This window comes from Oryzias latipes, chromosome 22 (assembly GCF_053564925.1).
Source record: "Oryzias latipes strain Hd-rR chromosome 22, Olatipes_Hd-rR_3.1".
In the NCBI taxonomy this organism is placed as follows: Eukaryota; Metazoa; Chordata; class Actinopteri; order Beloniformes; family Adrianichthyidae; genus Oryzias; species Oryzias latipes.
Window position 1 is genome coordinate 29,245,001 of NC_136258.1, and position 22,304 is coordinate 29,267,304.

The 22,304-nt window shown below is 45.8% G+C and overlaps 1 protein-coding gene across 12 annotated transcripts in view; it reads right to left on the minus strand.

Moving 5' to 3' along the window:
• actn1 (actinin, alpha 1) overlaps positions 1 to 10,751 on the minus strand; it is a 39,367-nt gene extending 28,616 nt beyond the window's left edge. For 11 of the 12 annotated variants that reach the window (XM_023951630.2, XM_078941206.1, XM_078941203.1 and 8 more), the window contains exon 1: positions 10,378 to 10,751. In XM_023951630.2, coding sequence (XP_023807398.1) covers positions 10,378 to 10,476 — 99 coding nt within the window. In that variant the 5' untranslated portion in view covers positions 10,477 to 10,751. The remainder of the gene's footprint in view (positions 1 to 10,377) is intronic. The other variant, XM_078941208.1, reaches the window with a different exon arrangement.
• Between the last annotated feature and the right edge of the window lie 11,553 nt (positions 10,752 to 22,304).

A 22,304-nucleotide genomic window follows, 5' to 3' on the forward strand; every position in this document is an offset into this window, starting at 1 on the left:
GACCCCAGCCGATAGGAAAATGCATCTTCTGCTGCTGACCTCACAGCAGGCAAATGACATGCAAATGCCGGTGCAGACCTGTGCAAATCAAGATTGAGCTTCAAAGGCCGTGAGAACATCGACAGCTCGTATGAGGACCGTCCTGCTGCTGCAAAGACCTGCAGCCGCGCTGAACCAGGCTAAACCGCGCTAGACTACGCTAAACCCCGATAAGCTACGCTAAACCGCGCTGGACTACGCTAAACCGCGATAAGCTACGCTAAACCGCGATAAGCTACGCTAAACCGCGCTAGACTACGCTAAACCGCAATAAGCTACGCTAAACCACGCTAGACTACGCTAAACCGCGATAAGCTACGCTAAACCGCGCTAGACTACGCTAAACCGCGATAAGCTACGCTAAACCGCGATAAGCTACGCTAAACCGCGATAAGCTACGCTAAACCGCGATAAGCTACACTAAACAGGGCTAGACTACGCTGAACAGCACGAGACTACGCTGAACCACGCTAAACCCCGTTAAACTCCGCTAAACCATGGTAAACCGCATTAAACTGTGCTAAACCACGTTAGACCGCGCTAAACCCCGTTAAACTGTGCTAAGCCACGCTAAACAGCCGATCTATGGGGCTCCAACAGCGACTCAGTCACAAATGCTTTAATATGCAAACAATACACATTAGTATAAACAGGCAGAAACGTGTTTTGGCAAACAAAAGAAAAAAAACTTTTATGGGCGGAGCTATCCTAAGGGCAAAGAGGAGGCAGCAGAATCAACCTGGACCTAGGCCTGGGCGAAAAATCAATTGAATGAATTAATTCGGAGGAAGAGACCCCCCCCCCCCCCCCCCCAACGCACACACACAAACACCCACACCCGCACACACTGCAACATTTGCCTAAAACCCATCGCAGTCAAACGCTGTCACTCGCTCTAGTGTGGCTCACGCCCAGTCCTCTTAGTACACATTATTTGTTAATAAAGAATACTGCGTTGTAGTTATTACTTGTACCAGACTTCATTTGCAACGGGCCGCCAGAGGAGTTTCTTAATTCAAACCTTAATTCAAACCTTAGACCCCAGATATGAACTGTATTGTTAATCCTGTAGAAAAGTGGTGCTACTCTTAAGGTGAATGTTTGTCTTCTTTTAGTCTAGACTACAAAGTGGGACTTAAAACACAGCTGGGACTTTAAGTAAGTAAGTAACCTTTTTATTTTGGACAAGTGAAAACAAGTGTAGAATGACAAAGTAAGACAAAGCAACACAAAAATTGTGTGAGAAGAAGAAAAATCTTATACTCAACTTTGATTCCAAGAGTATGTTCATTTATTTATGATTCATCCCAGAAATGGGGGTTACATTTGTCTTGCGTTTGAAAAAAAAAAAAAAAAAAAAATCGGAAAAGAAAAAAGAAAAAAGAAATAAATCGGAAATCGAATAAAATCTCCGATTGTATTTTTAGGCCATATCGCCCAGCCCTACCTGGACCTCGTTTCACAGAAATACAGAACGCATACAATTTCTCGATTTTGTTCAATTTTAACCCTTTAACACCTGAGATGTCACCGGTGACGGCTAAATTACAAACGCAAAGCTAGCATCCAATATGTAAGGGTAAATGGCCGACAAAGCGTGCATCATCAGAAATTAACGCAGGCCGTCTGGTTCATGCTTCCACGTCGTGCGTTAAGGCACACCCAACAGCCAATCAGATTTGAGAATTCACCCGGATTGTGGTATAAATTTCGTAAAACTTTTGTCTACAGGAGTACAGACAGAAATAAGGTGAACTCCAAGGGGAGCGACAAAAACGCGGCGCAGTGAGGACAACGGGGCAATCGGAGGATTACAACCATTTTCCCCACTTTTTTACCCCGTCTTGCTAAGGCAACAGCGTCCCCCCAAGAGATTTGAATTTTGTGATTTGGTTTCAATGTTCATGTTTTTTACTTTCAATTTTACTTTTTTTTCTGCTTTCACATTTTTGTTTTTTTTTTGCTTTCAAAATCTTATTTTGTTAAACAAAAATGTTTTCTAGACCAATCAGCAGCTGTTTGATGTCGCGCTAAACGGAAACTTTTGAGAGCAAAATCAAAGATAGGAAAAAAGCGAGATGAGACACAACGCATTAAAACATTGGTTTTGCAAACATAATTTTTGAAAGCAAAAAAAAAAATTTGAAAGCAAATATTTAATATTTTATTCTCAACTTAGAAAGTTTTGTGTGTAACGTTGTGCATAAATGTTACTCCATAAATTTGCAGTTTTTAGTCCCACTAAATACCAACGGTAAAAATAAAAATATTTTTAATTCTATAGAACTGCTTTGAGCAGCGTTTGTTGGATCAAACTTGCTACCATGACTCAGCGGACACACCGCGGTCTGAGTCATGGCGGTCTGTTGGCTGCAGAGTCACCACAGAGCTGGCGAGCTCCTGCAGCTCAGTCAGCGAGCGCGGCTCAGCAGCGGCGGCGCTGATTTGTGCCGCAGAAGCGTTTTTCTCTGCTGACCATCAGCTGACTCAGACAAATGCTGAGCTGGGAGGAGCTACACTGCGCCCGAACAAAGGACGCTTTCAACACACCTAAACATCCGCTGCTGCACGCCGGGTCTGTGCACTCAAGTCAGGAACATGTGATCAAAACTTCTGTTGACGGTTCAGACATTCTGCAGCGGGAAAATAAAGGAAAGAACTGGAGATCCACAACCTCCTCCTCCTCCTCCTCCTCCTCCTCATCATCCATGTGGAACCGGAAAACCAGCAGCTGCTCTGCATCCCAAAGGTCCAGTTAATGTCTCACCTGCCCTGGATCCACTTTGAATATCTTTGCATGAAGCTGCACTCCACGCTCATCTTCACACCAGCATCTTCTAAAGAGGCAGAACTGAACTTTACTGAACACCACAGGAGATGCAGCTCAGCATAAACTGGACCAAACGCTGAGAACCTGCAGACGGTCAGAAACGGTTTCCACCTGCGGGACGACAGACGGCGTTTAGTCCAGCCGGGCATCCATCTGCATCCATCCATCGAGAAAAGTCGTTTTGGGTGTTTTTAACAGTCCTTTTAATCTGATGATGGAGGACAAGTATAAAGAAAACTTTCATTTCTGAGGACTTTATTCAAATCGTTGTGAATCAGGAGCAGATGAAAAAATGCAGTTTGAAAAAGAAACGTAGAAAATACGCTGGAAGGGAAGGGGGGCGGGGTTGCTCTGCGCTAACAGACCCGCTCACAACTCAGACATGAATTTCCGATGAACTCCTGCTGCTTTGCAGAAACTAAGTCCTAGAAAACGACACAAGTTTCTGGATTTTGGCTAAAAACGGTAGAATCCTAATGAAAAAACCACCGGAGATGAACTTTAAAGACACACCAGAATATTTGCAACCACAGAAAGATATTTTAGAAAACCTTTAAATGTGTTTTCATGACTGAAGTTCCTCCTTTAAGGATGAAACTGATGGGAAACTCAGCGTAGAAAAGCTGCCAAACGCACACAGAAGCGGCAGGTTCCTCACTGCTGAGCGCCGCTAAGACCTCTGGGTAATTGTGTTTTTTTTTTCCTGTACTGGACAATAAAGTCTGAGGTGAAACAGCTAAAAGAAGAGGCTCCGCCCAATAATCATCTGCCACTCTGCCACAGGTGGAGGCCTTTGGTCCTCTGGCTCCCGGTCGCCAGGGGTGGAGCGTCTGCTAGTGTGTTGGGGGGGGTGGGGGTGTCAGTTTCAGGTTGTAATGAGATCTGCTGTTTACTGCTGAGCGTGACGTATGGAGCGTGCAGCCTAATGCCACAGAAACAACATGGGCAGCGGTTAAACCAACGCACAGACGCCGTGCACAGACGCCAGACGATCAATGCGGGTGTTCGATACCCGCCCTACTTTACTGAGAGGCGGAGCACAGCGAAAAAGCTTCCACAGCTTCTTCCTGAAGCTCACAGGAACGCCTCCTGGACTCAAACTCTGCATCACTGCAGGCCGCCGCGCAGCCCGGCTCACCAGGCTCGCCCTTATCACCTGCTGAGTAAATAAAGGCAGACAAACAGCACGTCTGTGTGTGCGGTGATGGAAAAGCTGGTTTGCTACGGACAAAGTAAAGGATGACACAGCTGCCCCTCCACGGGGGGGCTAAAAGCATCATCTCATCCACAGAACGATTGCCCCTCAGTGATCAGAACAGCTGCCCTCATGCAGGAAAGGGATGACGGTTGAACGTCCTGCAGACGCAGCAGCAGCGTGGAGGACTGCGAGCCGCCGCGGGTCAAAGGGGACGATTCACGCCTCAAACTCTGAATTTACAGTCTGGGATTCTTTCAAGAAAATCTGAGGACAAACATCCAACTATTTTATGCATCTAGAGCTTTAAAAAGTCTCTCCAGATAACCTCCAGGTATCTTAACGTTGGTCGGGTTCATTTCTTTGCAGAAAGCTCGTCTTTTTTCCACTGTCAAATAATAAAGTGATGCTCCACAGCAACCAGAGTTTAGTTTTCTTGTGAGGGTCTAACGCGGATCAGAACCACGTTCACCTTCTCATCCCCGGAGTTAAAGTCCGCTCTTCTCTAGCGACAGCTGATCCCCTTCATCACGTCGATCTACGTCCATCATCATCGTCAGGCTCATCCATCGTCTGGATCTGAGAGCTGGAGCGAGTCCGACTCGGAACCAAACCAAGTCATGTCCATCGCCAATGTTTCCCAATACGGACGCCGCCGTGTTGGAGCCAGACGTCAGTGAGCAGTGATTGGTCCAAGTCAGTCTGAGTCCATGTTTCCATGGTAACCACTGTCACCAATCAGGAGTGAGCTTGTAGACGCCTTCCCTACTACTCGTAAAAGGCGACACCAAATCTGTTAAAAATTTTGGATGTGGGGCACAGCAGGCTCCACCCACTTTTACCGAGTTATCTGATTGGTCAGTTTATGACTTGAACTACAGAAGAAAAATATCCTGAAAAAAATGAGGATTATGAAGAAGATGTTTTAAAACGAGGCATCAAATCCAGACTGATTCTTCTGACCAATAGATTGAACAGCTGCTTATTTCTCTACAGAGCCACTTCCTGTTTGGAACGCCAGGGGGGAGGAGTCACTCGGTCAATTGTTTAAACACTTTGAGTCTCTTCTGCTGGCAGGACTCCAACAACAACTAAATTCCGTATTTTCCAAACCTGGGATCATCGTTTTGGCGAAACAGAAAAGTCCACGGATCAAGTCCAAAATCTAGTTTTAACATTTCTGGATTTGACAAACATTTGTGCAAAAAAATTCATTTCAAAGTTAAGAATTCCCTAGCTACAAAGACTACAAGTTGTTTCCATGGCAACAACCATCGTATCTTTATCGCTCATGGATCAGTACATTATAAAAGGTGTTAAACCAGCAGGCGGCTCAGTGGAGCCGAAACGCTCACAAACATTTTCTTTATTGGTGGGAAATCTTAAAGCTGCAACTGTTGAATCTCTACTTCCAAAAAAAAAACACCCAGAATCCTCAGAAAACGGCTTTAAGCCTCGCGGTTCCAGAAATGAAACAGTAAAAATCTGGAGGCTTCAGTCGATGGGACAACGGCTCAAAAAGGCATCAACCGCTTTAATTAGGCCGCCGCGCTGCGGGGTCAGCTGCAGCTCAGGGTCATTATGAATTATTGATTCCTGCAGCCGGACACGGGTGCGGGGGGCGGGGGGGGGGGGGGGCACAGAGCATCCTCACCCCCCCATGAACTTCACCCGTGCTGCTGAAGGTGGGCCGGCTTCACCGCGGTGTCCGTTTACGCGCTCGTGGAGACGCGTTACAGCTGCTCCTGACGTCCCCCCCCCCACCCCACCCGCCTTCAAAGGGAGGCGGGAACGCTGGGGTTTGATTGACACCATTAGCTTCTCCCCACCCCCCTCAGACGCCATTAAAACCATGTGATCCTAAGAGAGGCCGCCTCCAGACGTGGTTGTGGGGCTGCTGCACAGGAAATGCCCCCCCCAAATTTACGAAGGAGCCTGTTTCCCTTTCCTTCTCCTTCTTCTCCTTCTTTTCTTCCAAACCGTGAAACTGAAGCGTAGAAAGTCATGAAGTTCCAGAAAAGGTCCCAAACCGAAGCCTGGAACTCATTTCTGCGCTCGGAGAAGAAAAGCCGTCCAGGAATCTTTCCTTTCCTGCCGTGTGACTTTTCCACGCTCCGATGGCGTGCACGGCCGACTGAGCGCGGCCTCCTCGAGTGTTTCCAAACAGCTCCAGCCAAAGCGAGAAATCCTTCACAGAGAAACCTGCCCAGACCCAGAACTTCCTTCATCAAGGGCGCCACAACGCCCCGGGTAAAGAGAACCGGGCTTCCAACAAACATGTGGGTCACGGAAACAACTGAACACTAACAAGACCAGAACCACCAGAACCAACAACCCAGTAACACAAACACAATCACACGTTAACACCAACGTGTCCCTCAGAGTCACGGAAACGCCACCAGACCAGCCCAGAAGGCAGAACATTCATCCTTAAATGTTGTATCTAAAAAAAAATTAAGTTTTTAAATCTTTTAAAAAGATTTAAAAAAGACAAGGAATTATCAGCTGAAAAAAATATATAAAAAACACAAAAAATGTCAAATTAAACCAAGAAATGCTAAACTGACGGCTAAATGTCTGGAAAAAATAAACAAAAGCAGCTTGATAAACTTTACTTTAGGGAAAAAAACGTCACCAGTAAATAGAATTACAAACTAAAATGTAAAACATTAAATAACAAAGATCAAAAACGAAGAACAAGGCAGAGAGACTGCATCTACGGCGGCCGAGAGCCAACATCGCAGCAAAACAAAAAATAAAGAAACGCTGCAAATAAAAACGCAAACTTCACAATTGTTCAAGTAACTATTGTTGCTCACGCCTTGGATTATTGTTAGCATGATTATTGACAAAACAACAACCAGAGTAATAGGTATACGGGGCAGCCGTGGTGCAACGGTAGGGCGGTCGACCCATGATCGTAAGGTTGCAGGTTCGATTCCCGCCCATGAGTCGAAGTGTCCTTGGGCAAGACACTGAACCCCACCTTGCCTCTGGTGGTAGGCGGGCGCCTGTGTTTGGCAGGGGAGCCGCCACCAGTGTGTGAATGTGTGTGTGACTGGGTGAATGGGACTGTGACTGTAAAAGCGCTTTGTCCTTGTAGGAAGAAAAGCGCTATACAAGTATACGCCATTTACCATTTATTTCGCCGTCAGTTGTTTCCACTCAGATATGCTTTGGTTCCAGTCCTTGGTTGCGTTTTTCGGGGCTAAATGCTGCTCTGGAGTCGGACCGGGCCTGAAGGCCGTTGTGCTGCATGTTGGAGTAAAGCTCCAGAACTCATCCGTGTCTTTTCTCTGCATGTTAGCAAAACTAACCATAAACCAGTTAGTTTACCTTCAAACCTGGGGCTACACGGCCAAACGTACTCGTGGTGAGACTGAACACAAACCTCTTCATCTTTTTTCTCCTCCTCACAGCGGTGCATCGGCTAAAACCCCCCCTGAAAACCCACTTCCATTGTGGCTTTTTTATTTGCAGTTTCTATTTCGGTTGCTAAGTTACTCTTTTTTGGCTGTAATGGCGGGTCTCGTCTCGTCCACCGTATAAATTCAATTTACAAAACTAAATATTGATGATTTTTATTCCAGATTCAAGAGACTTGTTAAAAACTTGAAGAGAAAACAGACTGAATGACACGAAGGAAAGTGATAAAAGGAAAAATGAGCTTAACCAGAGGTCGACCGCTCTACCTCTGCACCACAACGACCTCCTCATTCATCAGGACTGGCGCTGGATGACCTAATGACCTTCAAACGTTTCTGTGACCAGTCCTTCCGAAAACCTGAACGTCGTCTCCTTCTCCCCCAACTTGAGCCTGAAATCAAACGTGAATCTGACGTTTCAGATCCGGTTTGGGCTCCAGGTGGGGATGCAGTCACAGTGTGGCGGAGACAAAAACCCGGCCTTCATGTGAGGGCGTGGCGCTTCAGCGGCGTTTGGCACTGCGGCTCATGTCGCACAAACCGTCGAGGAACCAGAAGATGGACGTCCTCTCTGACTAACAGTGACCACACGCGTGTTGAGTCAGTTTCCTGAACGCGGATGAAAAGTTTCCTGTGAGATCAAAGCCGCTTGGTTTGACCCAGAAACTCAAACCAAACAGATTAATAATCCAGATTAAACACTTTAGTGGCTGAAACCAGCAGAAGCTGCTTCAGATTCTTTTACACTTTAGATAAAACATCCAACTGGAGCTTCAGCAGAAACCAGAAGATGTTGAGAAATCTGCTCAGAAACATCCCTGCTGCTGGGGTATTTCAAAATAAAAGCCTCATTTCCTGTCCTGACGAATGATACATGTTCAGACACACCCCTCCCGACTGATTCCCTGCCCCCGAAGAATACACAACCACGTTTCTTTATGTCTACTTTAAGGTAGTTCTGTGAAAAACATTTCAACTGGGAGAAACTGAACTTCAGCATCAGACCAAAGCTCGTTCTGACCTCAGGAATTGAACCAGCGGCCCAAAATACTGTAAATGCTAACAGCTGAGTAAGGAACCTTTATTTCATTCACGTTTTGGCTAAACATTCTTGTCTTTTGTATTTGCTTTCAAAAGTATAGAGTGTGGGCGGGGCTATAGTCATTTTGTAAGGGGGCGGAGCTCCAGAGCTGGCACTGATTCCAGTTTTGGTCCGCGTCCCAGTTGGTCTCCTCCGACCGTCTGCGTCTTTGGCCAGCTGAGCTCACCTGAACCCCGGAGCAGATCCAATCAGAAACAAGAAGTGACATCAGCGAGCAGCGAGAGGTCTTCACAGGAAAACGGAAAACTAGTTTGGTTAAATGTGTTTTGTTTTCTGCCATCAGACTGAAGTTTCTATGTTCTTCTAACCTTTGATGCTTCTTCAGATCAGCTGAAAAGTGTCCTTTCCTAACCTTTAGCCTTTAAATTCCCTTTTAAAAGGAAATAATAGTATGAAAATAAATCAGAATCATTAAGATCAGTATGAATTTTTTCTCCACGGAGGAGAAAAAGTGGAAAGAAGGGGTTCTGGTTCAGAGAAAAGTCCGTTTCTGGAGTTGGAGTGAGGAAATCAGCAGCCCTTATCTTTTACCCGGCTCGCAGCCGGAGCCGGGAATGTGGGTGTGGGATGGGAGTGTTGGGAACAGAGGATTGGGGTGTGGAGATGGGAAGTAGGAGGCCGGCTCTGAGGTACCGCAGCTCCTCTCCTTATAAGGACAAACCTGCAGGACTGATCTACGGCGGCGAACACCTGGACTCCACCTCTGGAGCGGAGAAGATGTTTGGGAATGACGGAGAAGAGCAAACAAAAGCAGGAGTTGGAGGGAAAGAGTGGAGGTGCAGTTTCTGCAGCCTCTGGCGGTGGAGCTGCTCCACTCGAGTCTGCAGAGATTCCCAGATAAGCGGCGCCTGCATCCCTGCAGTCAGGCTCAGACATGTCGGAGCGTTTTGAAGTTTGTGGCGTTTACCGTCTGCAGTCAGACGCTGCAAGAGCTGATGCTTCTCCTGAGAGCAGGAGCAGATGGAACAAGGAGGCCCAGAGGGAGAGCCTGAAAAGCTTCCAGGTTATCAGATGATCTCAGCAGAAGCCTGTCAGGAATTTCAGCTCCTCCAGAACACATGTGGACCCTCCATCCCCACGCATCCCTGGTCTGAGCGGGATGAAGATCCTGCTGAAGTTCTCAAAGTCAGTTTCTCTCCTGAACCTCGGGAGGCCTGCCTGCCTGCCTGCTGTCCATCCACACCTGCCCTGCTGCATACCTATCCTCACAACCAGTAGCAGCCTGTCCGTGACGTCACCGGGGAAGCTGAGAGGCAGAAAAGGGAAACTTGGGGAAAAGTTTTCCTACAGCAGCGCGAGGGGCCGCTTATTGCCATTTTTGGGCACGCTCGCTCCCATGCAGGCCCAGCCCAAACCGCAGCGCTTACTCAGATTCCACAGCGTTTTTTCCGAGCAGTTTGAAGGGGGGCGGTACGGGAGGGAGGCGGGGGGGGGGGGGGGGGGGGGTGTCAGTCTGGAGCGAAGAGCAGCCGCGCGCCGGAGATGCTCCACCTGAAAAACGCGCAGAATCCGCGCGTAAAAATGCCCAAAAATGTGCCAAAGTACGTTAGAAGCACAGACCCCCCCGATAAAACCCAGGAGGGCCCACGCGCGCACAATACGCACTCAAGCGCGTGGCTGACATCTGTTGCACGCGCTGACCGTTTTATTATCCCCTCAAGAGGGAGGGGGGCTTCTCTCTCTCGCGAGGGCCGGGGTCACACCTGCGCTCAGGTGACCGAATCGGTCGCTCGCGAGGCTGTTGAGGAAGCAGCTGCCGCGCGGACGCAGCCTCGCGCCGTCTCACCTTTCTCTGCTGCTTCTCCCAGGCCGGATCCAGGAGCAGGTCCCGGTCCCAGTCGTCCTCCGGGTGCCTGTAGTCCTGGTCCTCGTCATAGTGATCCATGGCAGGCGCAGGTTTCTGCGGGCGGCTGCTGCTCAGGCTGTCTGCTCGTCCCCGGGCTCCTCCGCGGCTCTCCTCCCAGCATTCACGGCGGTGCGCAGAAGAAACGAGCGCTCCTCCGTGCTCCTCCGGCCGTCTGTGGCTCCTCTTGCTCCGCTTCTGCTTTCTTCCTGTGTCGGTTTCCCAGCAGGAGCAGCCCGCGGCGGCAGGAAGGCTGTGAGCGGCTCAGCTGCGGCGGACGCCGAAACTTTGCTCCAGACCAACTGAATCGATGACCGAGCGCCGGACGTGATTGGACAGCTCGACTATGCAGGACCCGCCCCCTTGTCGCTGATTGGCTGCTGCGGGTGTCATAGCCGGAGGCTTTATGTCCAAGCTTGACTGCACAGGTCCATCCCAGCATCACATACCTGCTTAATTAACGTTTTAAAGACAGTTTCAATAAGATTATTCTGGGAAAAAAAGATGTAAAACATCCCAGAAAACAATTTTGGTTTATCTTAGAAACACAACTTTGTCATTAAATATATTTGGATGATGTAAAAGTTTGTTTATTGATCGTCTGTTTCACCAATAGTGTTTAGAAATAAAAAATGATCTGTTTTCTTTTAAATGTGTTTACATATATGATGAAGACATTAAATAGAAAATGTAGAAAATGTAGACAGTCTTCTTTCATTAATACAATAACTTCTCAAATGTGATCATTTCAGCATGTTTGCAGTAAGATGTGTATTATTACCTGATTTAAAATAGTAAAAAAAAAAGTACTTTAACTTAAACCCTTTTTGGTAACAATATTATTGCTTTCATTTACCCTGCATAATGCAAATTTAATAAAATGTCAATTAAAAAATACAAAAATTATGTAAAAAGTATTCTTTTTATATTTTTAGTTAAATAACGTCTTTAAAAGATAAATATTTTGTAGCTAAGTTGAATTAATCAGAGAAACTATGAATAAAATAAATAAATAAAATTTTAGAGAAACTTGACCAAAAGTATATGTTTCTAGTATTTAATGCACGACTATTTGTGAACTGTTGTCAATAGAAAAGAAAATTATTTTCACTTCTCTTTATAAGCAATCATGTGGACATTTCTGAATGACATAAAAATGATGAAACCAAAAGTCCAGATGTGATGTTTTCCAGAACCTCAGATGGAGAACAGCACCCGACTGATTACACATATATGCGACTTTTACCAAACCAAGTCGGATTCCGGGAAAATTAGATTTAGAGACGGGAAGAACAAAGAACGGCAGATAAAGGAGCAGGACTGTAAATGAGACCATGTGATCCGGATCCGGCAGGACTTAACTGACCAAACATGGATTTGGGAATGTTTTTTTTAGCTCCCGTCATCCCACAAACATCTAAGGTGCATTTAAAAACACACAAACATACTTCAAACTCAGTCAATTACTGGAACATTCCTGGGGAGATGAACCGGCGTGTGTGTCCACAAATAACTGAATGAACCAGAAAACCCCTCTGTCTGACAATAATGTACATCTGAGCCATTAGGAGGATGTAAAGAGACCCGGATGCTCTGGAAGCTGCATGGGAGATGTGGCAGCACAGCTAACAAAAGTCTAAAAACAGCATTTAGTTCATCTATGAACATGAAGACAGAAGGAAAGTCTGAAGGAATATGGAGATTTTGGAGAAATAATTCAATCCAACACAACTTTATTGTTAAAGCACTTTCAGACACACGTTAACACACAGTGCAGTAAATAATAAAACATTTTGTAACTCAAAAACCAAACACAAAAAGACATTCACACACACAAAACGGAATAAAAAAAAGATAATAAAATGAACATTACTGCTAATGCCAGCTAACTTGCTTTTGTTAGTAATAATTGCCGTGAGCCAACCAGAATGGTCTCCGCCTTCGTCCTCTGGTTGGGGCTCCAGCAACGCCAGGACACCAAAAGGGATCCAGCAAGTTTAAAAGACGGACAGATGGATGGACGGATGGTCAAAAGGACGGCTGGATGGTGTCAGCATTGCTAGTTAACAATCAAATTATGTTTTTTTCATGACTTATGAATAAATCAAGACTTTTAAGGTGTTTTAAAGTCCCACTCCAATCATCTTTTGATCTATTTTCCATTCCAAATTATGATGACGTTTTTAGCAAAAATCCTAAAACCTGCACCGTCTAAGACAATGTGTCTGCAGAGCGGCAGGACTTCCCATCATCCATTTGGTCACACTCTCTCCCACTAGCTTACAGCCCCTCACACCCCCAACCTAACATTAGCGCTGCAACAAAATGGCAAGCGATCTTGGAGCTATCCAGCCGTCTAGTGTAGATCCATATTCCAGCTCAGTCCTGGGGGGGCTGGCCACTGTACCACAGCATGGGTGTAAAGGTGAGTCACCACTAAAGATGTGCAGAGACAGCCAGGTCTGCCATGTAAGGAAAGCTCATTCCATCTACCAGTCTGTCCCTCACCCAGCAGGACAGCGGGCCAGCCCCCACCGCCAGGAGAGTACGCAGCACGTCCTTATATGGACACGCTTCCAGCGGGGAGTGTTTGGATAGGTGATGTCAGAGCCGGGTACCAGTTCACCGGCGGAGCCTGCAGGAGCAGCTGATTTAGACACATCCACCAGGGAAACAGCCGTTTCCATCGATCTGCAGTTGTTTATTTCTTTATTTAAGGTCTTGAAAAGGTGAGACTTCTCTTCCTGGGGTCCGCTTTAAAAGAATAGATGCATCATAAAACACATCATTAAAACCAACATTAAAATACATACATACAGTCAAAATAAACACAAAACCATCCATTGAAAATAAATGACTCAGTTGTGCAGTGAAATCACAGTATGGATTTTCATTTTTTTGAGATAAGCTTTAAAACTATGATTGCATTTTGCTACTGTGATGTCTGAAGGTGGCTTATGCCAGTATGTTACTGACCTACATATGACCGTTTTCTGAGAGCATCAGTTCGCGGCAGAGTTAAGGTAACAGAAGGTTTTCTAGCCTTAAAGTCGTGTCTCATATCGTTAGGCAGCACCGAGGTTCATCCGCTCTGTGGTCGTCCTGAAAGGACAACCCTTAAACGAAACTCAACTGTGTTACTGATGTGTGTGGTCCATGACATCGTTTATACGAATGTGACACACAACAGTTTTGCCTCTTTGACTTTTTAAATTGGCTGATTCTGTAATCAGATGTGCAATTTTGGGCTTTCTCTGACAGAGTGTCTAGAACCCAGTAACAAATATTTAACTTATTCTCCACAACCCAGAAATAAACATGAACCCCTGTTGTAGCATTTAAGCTAACAAGTAGAGACTGATAAAGTTGTGTCGTCTGCGTATAGAGACATGTGCTTTACTTAATGCAGAAGGCCTCTCATTTGCAAACATAACAAACAGTCCCTCCCACAACTCAGAGGTGAATTTCTGATGAACTCCTGCCGCTTTGCAGAAACTATGTCGTAGAAAACGACACAGGATTTTGGCTAAAAACGGTGTCATTATCGTGAAAAAAACCCACTGGGAACGTTTTGAAAATAGATCAGAGGATGATCGGATCTGGACTTTTTAGGGACCAAATAAACTTCAAACTGAACAAAGTGAAAGTAATATCCTGCATGTTAAACTCTGCAGCTAAAGAACTGAAGCTAAACTTTCTGGAGAAATCTGTCTGGGCAGAGTTTCATGAAGAATCAGTCAAAGTTTTGGCCACAAAGCAAACGTTTGCTGTGCCAGGAGGCTACTAAGGAACTCCACTGTCCTCTCCGCTTCAGACTAACGTCTATCACCCGCATGGGTGACTCCATCACACCCGCTGGAGCGTGCACGCTCTTTCTGCTGCGGGGATTTCTCTGCTGCTCGATGCGACTCTGCAGAATCCCAGAACATCTGGAGAGGAAACGGCGGCGCTCCTGCTGGCTCTGAGAGCCGGAGGTCACGTGACGACAGCAAGGTTTTGGCTCCGCCGGCTCTCTGGCAAGTCATGTTTGGGGGCAACTGTCCAACGCCGCTGCAGCAGAGAAATGCGACAGACGAGTCCCAACATCCGAGCTCAGAGGGAACAGACTCACATCCTCTTCTGATTACTGTTCAGGGTCACCGGGCCACCAGATCCAAGACGGCTACTGTTGGGAGAAGGCGGAGCTCGCCCTGGACAGGCCGCCAGAGTCACAGTTCCCTGTCAAATACTGAGGAGTGGGATGAAAGTTGGATGCTTGGATGAGTTTGATGAAACTGTAAATGTTCTTCAGGACAGTCTAAAAAGTGACTGGAGGGAAACCGAAGAGGAGAACTCTTTCTAGGCTGTTTAAAAACAAATTGGAGTTCTTTTAAAACCATTTAGATTTTTTTCATAAAAATGTTTTATTAAAGCAAATCTAAATGGTCTGACAATGACTCCATGCATTTCATACGGTTGTCAGGGCAACAACCTAAATATTAAACCTAAATCTTCCATGAAATTTGACAGAGAAGATCTAGAGGTGAAGCTAAGTTGTGCATCATAAACTTGACCCGTGACCTCGACTGTGGACGGGGAACCTCCATGGTGGACCGGAGGCCTCTATGGTGGACCCCCGACCTCCATGGTGGACCCCCGACCTCCACGGTGGACCCACGACCTCCACGGAGGACCCATGACCTCCACGGAGGACTGGCGACCTCCATGGTGGACCGGCGACCTCCATGGTGGACCCCCGACCTCCATGGTGGACCCACGACCTCCACGGAGGACCCACGACCTCCACGGAGGACTGGCGACCTCCATGGTGGACCGGCGACCTCCATGGTGGACCCCCGACCTCCATGGTGGACCCACGACCTCCACGGAGGACCCACGACCTCCACGGAGGACTGGCGACCTCCATGGTGGACCGGCGACCTCCATGGTGGACCGGCGACCTCCATGGTGGACCCACGACCTCCACGGAGGACCCACGACCTCCACGGAGGACCCACGACCTCCACGGGGACCCACGACCTCCATGGTGGACCCAAGACCTCCATGGTGGACCCCCGACCTCCATAGTGGACCCCCGACCTCCATGGTGGACCCACGACCTCCATGGTGGACCCACGACCTCCACGGAGGACTAGCGACCTCCATGGTGGACTGGTGACCTCCATGGTGGACCCACGACCTCCACGGGGACCCACGACCTCCATGGTGGACCCAAGACCTCCATGGTGGACCCCCGACCTCCATAGTGGACCCCCGACCTCCATGGTGGACTGGTGACCTCCATGGTGGACCCACGACCTCCACGGAGGACTAGCGACCTCCATGGTGGACTGGTGACCTCCATGGTGGACCCACGACCTCCATGGTGGACTGGTGACCTCCATGGTGGACTGGTGACCTCCATGGTGGACCCACGACCTCCATGGTGGACTGGTGACCTCCATGGTGGACTGGTGACCTCCATGGTGGACCCACGACCTCCACGGGGACCCACGACCTCCATGGTGGACCCAAGACCTCCATGGTGGACCCCCGACCTCCATAGTGGACCCCCGACCTCCATGGTGGACCCACGACCTCCATGGTGGACCCCCGACTCTACGGAGGACCCACGACCTCCATGGTGGACTGGTGACCTCCATGGTGGACCCACGACCTCCACGGGGACCCACGACCTCCATGGTGGACCCAAGACCTCCATGGTGGACCCCCGACCTCCATAGTGGACCCCCGACCTCCATGGTGGACCCACGACCTCCATGGTGGACCCCCGACCTCCACGGAGGACCCACGACCTCCATGGTGGACTGGTGACCTCCATGGTGGACCCCCGACCTCCACGGAGGACCCACGACCTCCACGGAGGACTAGCAACTATCTTCAGGTGAAGGGTTGAATCTAACCGGCGGTTAGAGAACCAGCTCACGTTCAGAATGCTGTTTGAGCGACATTGAAGATACCATCAACTCTCTGTGATGCTGGTTGCTATGGGAACAGAACAACTTTGAGACGAGGAAACAACCGCGTGGATTTTTCAGGCCGAGACAGGAAACTAATGATGTTCCCGATCTTCAGGTTCTTGTGCGCGTCTAAAGCCTTCCTTAGCTCCTCCTAGCTTTGGATCTTCATGGTTCCACATCCAATGAAGCGGGTTCTGGTAGAACCCTTTTGGTCCAGACCTGAAGGTCTGCTAACATCTAAATAAAGAGAGACAAGCTCGTCTTTTCTGGAAGTCTTCAGTCTGAAGGGTCAGCTCTTTCTGTTTACCAACATCACCACGGAAACGCTGACTCAGCTGGATGTAGATACCCCCACCCCCATGCCGTCACACATGCGGCGTTACACTTCCTGCTGATAACTGAAAGTGGAGGAAACCATTCTGACCACAGGGGGCACACAAACCCAGGATAACACGCCGGCGGCCTTCAGCTGATGTCAGCACGGCACCGGCCGCCTTTTCTTCTGTAATCGTTCTTCTCAGCTGCTGGTTCCTCTTCCTGTTACCCCCCAGCCCCCACGTGTGACAACAGGCTGATTTCTAAGCAGGAGAGGATGGGGGGGGGGTTAGTTTCTTCAGGAAAATTTCAATGTTTACCCCCCCCCATTTAATGTTTTTTAACAGTTTTTAAGATTTAGATGAGATTGTTTCATGTTTGATTCATCGAATTTAACTTTTTCATTTTTGTTTTATCACATAACAAATTTACGATTAAAGGATAATTTATGGATTTTAAAGAAAACTCTTCAGCTTCAGGAAAACGCTTTAGGAAAACGCTTCAGCTTTAAGAGAACGCTTCAGCTTTAGGAAAACGCTTCAGCTTTAAGAAAAATGCTTTAGGAAAACGCGTCAGCTTCAGGAAATGCTTTAGCTTTAGGAAAACTCTTCAGCTTCAGGAAAACGCTTCAGCTTAAGGAAAACGCTTCAGCTTAAGGAAAACGCTTCAGCTTTAAGAAAAATGCTTTAGGAAAACGCGTCAGCTTCAGGAAATGCTTTACGAAAAGGCTTCAGCTTTAAGAGAACGCTTCAGCTTTAGGACAATGCTTCCGTTTTAGGAAAATGCTTTATGAAAATGCTTTAGGAAAATGATTCAGCATTCAGAAAAAAGCTTAAGGAAAACGTTTCAGCTTTAGGAAAATGCTTCAGCTTCGGGAAAATGCTTCAGCTTCAGGAAAATGCTTTAGGAAAACGCTTCAGCTTCAGGAAAATGCTTTAGGAAAATGCTTCAGCTTCAGGAAAACGCTTTAGGAAAACATTTCAGCTATAGGAAAATGCTTCAGCTTCGGGAAAACGCTTCAGTTTCAGGAAAATGCTTCAGCTTCAGGAAAATGCTTTAGGAAAACGCTTCAGCTTCAGGAAAATGCTTTAGGAAAACGTTTCAGCTTTAGGAAAACATTTCAGCTTTAGGAAAATGCTTCAGCTTCGGGAAAACGCTTCAGCTTCAGGAAAACGCTTTAGGAAAACGTTTCAGTTTCAGGAAAACGCTTCAGCTTCAGGAAAATGCTTCAGCTTCAGGAAAATGCTTTAGGAAAACGTTTCAGCTTCAGGAAAATGCTTTAGGAAAACGTTTCAGCTTTAGGAAAACATTTCAGCTTTAGGAAAATGCTTCAGCTTCGGGAAAACGCTTCAGCTTCAGGAAAACGCTTAAGGAAAACGTTTCAGTTTCAGGAAAACGCTTCAGCTTCAGGAAAATGCTTAAGGAAAACGTTTCAGCTTTAGGAATATGCTTTAGGAAAATGCTTCAGCTTCGGGAAAACGCTTCAGGAAAACGTTTCAGCTTTAGGAAAACATTTCAGCTTTAGGAAAACGCTTCAGCTTCAGGAAAATGCTTAAGGAAAACGTTTCAGCTTTAGGAATATGCTTTAGGAAAATGCTTCAGCTTCGGGAAAACGCTTCAGCTTCAGGAAAACGCTTTAGGAAAACGTTTCAGCTTTAGGAAAACATTTCAGCTTTAGGAAAATGCTTCAGCTTCGGGAAAACGCTTCAGTTTCAGGAAAATGCTTTAGGAAAACGTTTCAGCTTTAGGAAAACGTTTCAGCTTTAGGAATATGCTTTAGGAAAATGCTTCAGCTTCGGGAAAACGCTTCAGCTTCAGGAAAACGCTTTAGGAAAACGTTTCAGCTTTAGGAAAACGTTTCAGTTTCAGGAAAACGTTTCAGCTTTAGGAAAACGTTTCAGCTTTAGGAATATGCTTTAGGAAAATGCTTCAGCTTCGGGAAAACGCTTCAGCTTCAGGAAAACGCTTTAGGAAAACGTTTCAGCTTTGGGAAAACATTTCAGCTTTAGGAAAACGTTTCAGCTTCAGGAAAATGCTTCAGTTTCAGGAAAATGCTTCAGCTTCAGGAAACGCTTTAGGAAAACATTTCAGCTTTAGGAAAACGTTTCAGCTTCAGGAAAATGCTTTAGGAAAACGTTTCAGCTTTAGGAAAATGCTTCAGTTTCAGGAAAACGCTTCAGCTTCAGGAAACGCTTTAGGAAAACATTTCAGCTTTAGAAAAACGCTTCAGCTTCAGGAAAATGCTTAAGGAAAACGTTTCAGCTTTAGGAAAACGCTTCAGCTTCAGGAAAATGCTTAAGGAAAATGCTTCAGCTTCGGGAAAACGCTTCAGCTTCAGGAAAACGCTTTAGGAAAACGTTTCAGCTTTGGGAAAACATTTCAGCTTTAGGAAAACGCTTCAGCTTCAGGAAAATGCTTAAGGAAAATGCTTCAGCTTTAGGAAAACGCTTCAGCTTCAGGAAACGCTTTAGGAAAACATTTCAGCTTTAGGAAAACGCTTCAGCTTCAGGAAAATGCTTAAGGAAAACGTTTCAGCTTTAGGAAAACGCTTCAGCTTCAGGAAAATGCTTAAGGAAAATGCTTCAGCTTCGGGAAAACGCTTCAGCTTCAGGAAAACGCTTTAGGAAAACGTTTCAGCTTTAGGAAAACGTTTCAGCTTTAGGAAAACGCTTTAGGAAAACGTTTCAGCTTTGGGAAAACGTTTCAGCTTCAGGAAAATGCTTTAGGAAAACGTTTCAGCTTTAGGAAAATGCTTCAGTTTCAGGAAAACGCTTCAGCTTCAGGAAACGCTTTAGGAAAACATTTCAGCTTTAGGAAAACGCTTCAGCTTCAGGAAAATGCTTAAGAAAAACGTTTCAGCTTTAGGAAAACGCTTCAGCTTCAGGAAAATGCTTAAGGAAAATGCTTCAGCTTCGGGAAAACGCTTCAGCTTCAGGAAAACGCTTTAGGAAAACGTTTCAGCTTTAGGAAAACGTTTCAGCTTTAGGAAAACGCTTTAGGAAAACGTTTCAGCTTTGGGAAAACGTTTCAGCTTCAGGAAAATGCTTTAGGAAAACGTTTCAGCTTTAGGAAAATGCTTCAGTTTCAGGAAAACGCTTCAGCTTCAGGAAAACGCTTAAGGAAAACGTTTCAGCTTTAGGAATATGCTTTAGGAAAATGCTTCAGCTTCGGGAAAACGCTTCAGGAAAACATTTCAGCTTTAGGAAAACGTTTCAGTTTCAGGAAAACGCTTCAGCTTCAGGAAAATGCTTAAGGAAAACGTTTCAGCTTTAGGAATATGCTTTAGGAAAATGCTTCAGCTTCGGGAAAACGCTTCAGGAAAACGTTTCAGCTTTAGGAAAACATTTCAGCTTTAGGAAAACGCTTCAGCTTCAGGAAAATGCTTAAGGAAAACGTTTCAGCTTTAGGAATATGCTTTAGGAAAACATTTCAGCTTTAGGAAAATGCTTCAGCTTCGGGAAAACGCTTTAGGAAAACATTTCAGCTTTAGGAAAATGCTTCAGCTTCGGGAAAACGCTTCAGTTTCAGGAAAATGCTTTAGGAAAACGTTTCAGCTTTAGGAAAACGTTTCAGCTTTAGGAATATGCTTTAGGAAAATGCTTCAGCTTCAGGAAAACGCTTCAGCTTCAGGAAAACGCTTTAGGAAAACGTTTCAGCTTTAGGAAAACGTTTCAGTTTCAGGAAAACGTTTCAGCTTTAGGAAAACGTTTCAGCTTTAGGAATATGCTTTAGGAAAATGCTTCAGCTTCAGGAAAACACTTCAGCTTCAGGAAAACACTTTAGGAAAACGTTTCAGCTTTAGGAAAACATTTCAGCTTTAGGAAAATGCTTCAGCTTCGGGCAAACGCTTCAGCTTCAGGAAAACGCTTTAGGAAAACGTTTCAGTTTCAGGAAAACGCTTCAGCTTCAGGAAAATGCTTAAGGAAAACGTTTCAGCTTTAGGAATATGCTTTAGGAAAATGCTTCAGCTTCGGGAAAACGCTTCAGGAAAACGTTTCAGCTTTAGGAAAACATTTCAGCTTTAGGAAAACGCTTCAGCTTCAGGAAAATGCTTAAGGAAAACGTTTCAGCTTTAGGAATATGCTTTAGGAAAATGCTTCAGCTTCGGGAAAACGCTTCAGCTTCAGGAAAACGCTTTAGGAAAACGTTTCAGCTTTGGGAAAACATTTCAGCTTTAGGAAAACGTTTCAGCTTCAGGAAAATGCTTCAGTTTCAGGAAAACGCTTCAGCTTCAGGAAACGCTTTAGGAAAACATTTCAGCTTTAGGAAAACGCTTCAGTTTCAGGAAAATGCTTAAGGAAAACGTTTCAGCTTTAGGAAAACGCTTCAGCTTCAGGAAAATGCTTAAGGAAAATGCTTCAGCTTCGGGAAAACGCTTCAGCTTCAGGAAAACGCTTTAGGAAAACGTTTCAGCTTTGGGAAAACATTTCAGCTTTAGGAAAACGCTTCAGCTTCAGGAAAATGCTTAAGGAAAATGCTTCAGCTTTAGGAAAACGCTTCAGCTTCAGGAAACGCTTTAGGAAAACATTTCAGCTTTAGGAAAACGCTTCAGCTTCAGGAAAATGCTTAAGGAAAACGTTTCAGCTTTAGGAAAACGCTTCAGCTTCAGGAAAATGCTTAAGGAAAATGCTTCAACTTCGGGAAAACGCTTCAGCTTCAGGAAAACGCTTTAGGAAAACGTTTCAGCTTTAGGAAAACGTTTCAGCTTTAGGAAAACGCTTTAGGAAAACGTTTCAGCTTTGGGAAAACGTTTCAGCTTCAGGAAAATGCTTTAGGAAAACGTTTCAGCTTTAGGAAAATGCTTCAGTTTCAGGAAAACGCTTCAGCTTCAGGAAACGCTTTAGGAAAACATTTCAGCTTTAGGAAAACGCTTCAGCTTCAGGAAAATGCTTAAGGAAAACGTTTCAGCTTTAGGAAAACGCTTCAGCTTCAGGAAAATGCTTAAGGAAAATGCTTCAGCTTCGGGAAAACGCTTCAGCTTCAGGAAAACGCTTTAGGAAAACGTTTCAGCTTTAGGAAAACGCTTTAGGAAAACGTTTCAGCTTTGGGAAAACGTTTCAGCTTCAGGAAAATGCTTTAGGAAAACGTTTCAGCTTTAGGAAAATGCTTCAGTTTCGGGAAAACGCTTCAGCTTCAGGAAAATGCTTAAGGAAAACGTTTCAGCTTTAGGAATATGCTTTAGGAAAATGCTTCAGCTTCGGGAAAACGCTTCAGGAAAACATTTCAGCTTTAGGAAAACGTTTCAGTTTCAGGAAAACGCTTCAGCTTCAGGAAAATGCTTAAGGAAAACGTTTCAGCTTTAGGAATATGCTTTAGGAAAATGCTTCAGCTTCGGGAAAACGCTTCAGGAAAACGTTTCAGCTTTAGGAAAACATTTCAGCTTTAGGAAAACGCTTCAGCTTCAGGAAAATGCTTAAGGAAAACGTTTCAGCTTTAGGAATATGCTTTAGGAAAATGCTTCAGCTTCGGGAAAACGCTTTAGGAAAACGTTTCAGCTTTGGGAAAACGTTTCAGCTTTAGGAAAACGTTTCAGCTTCAGGAAAATGCTTCAGTTTCAGGAAAACGCTTCAGCTTCAGGAAACGCTTTAGGAAAAC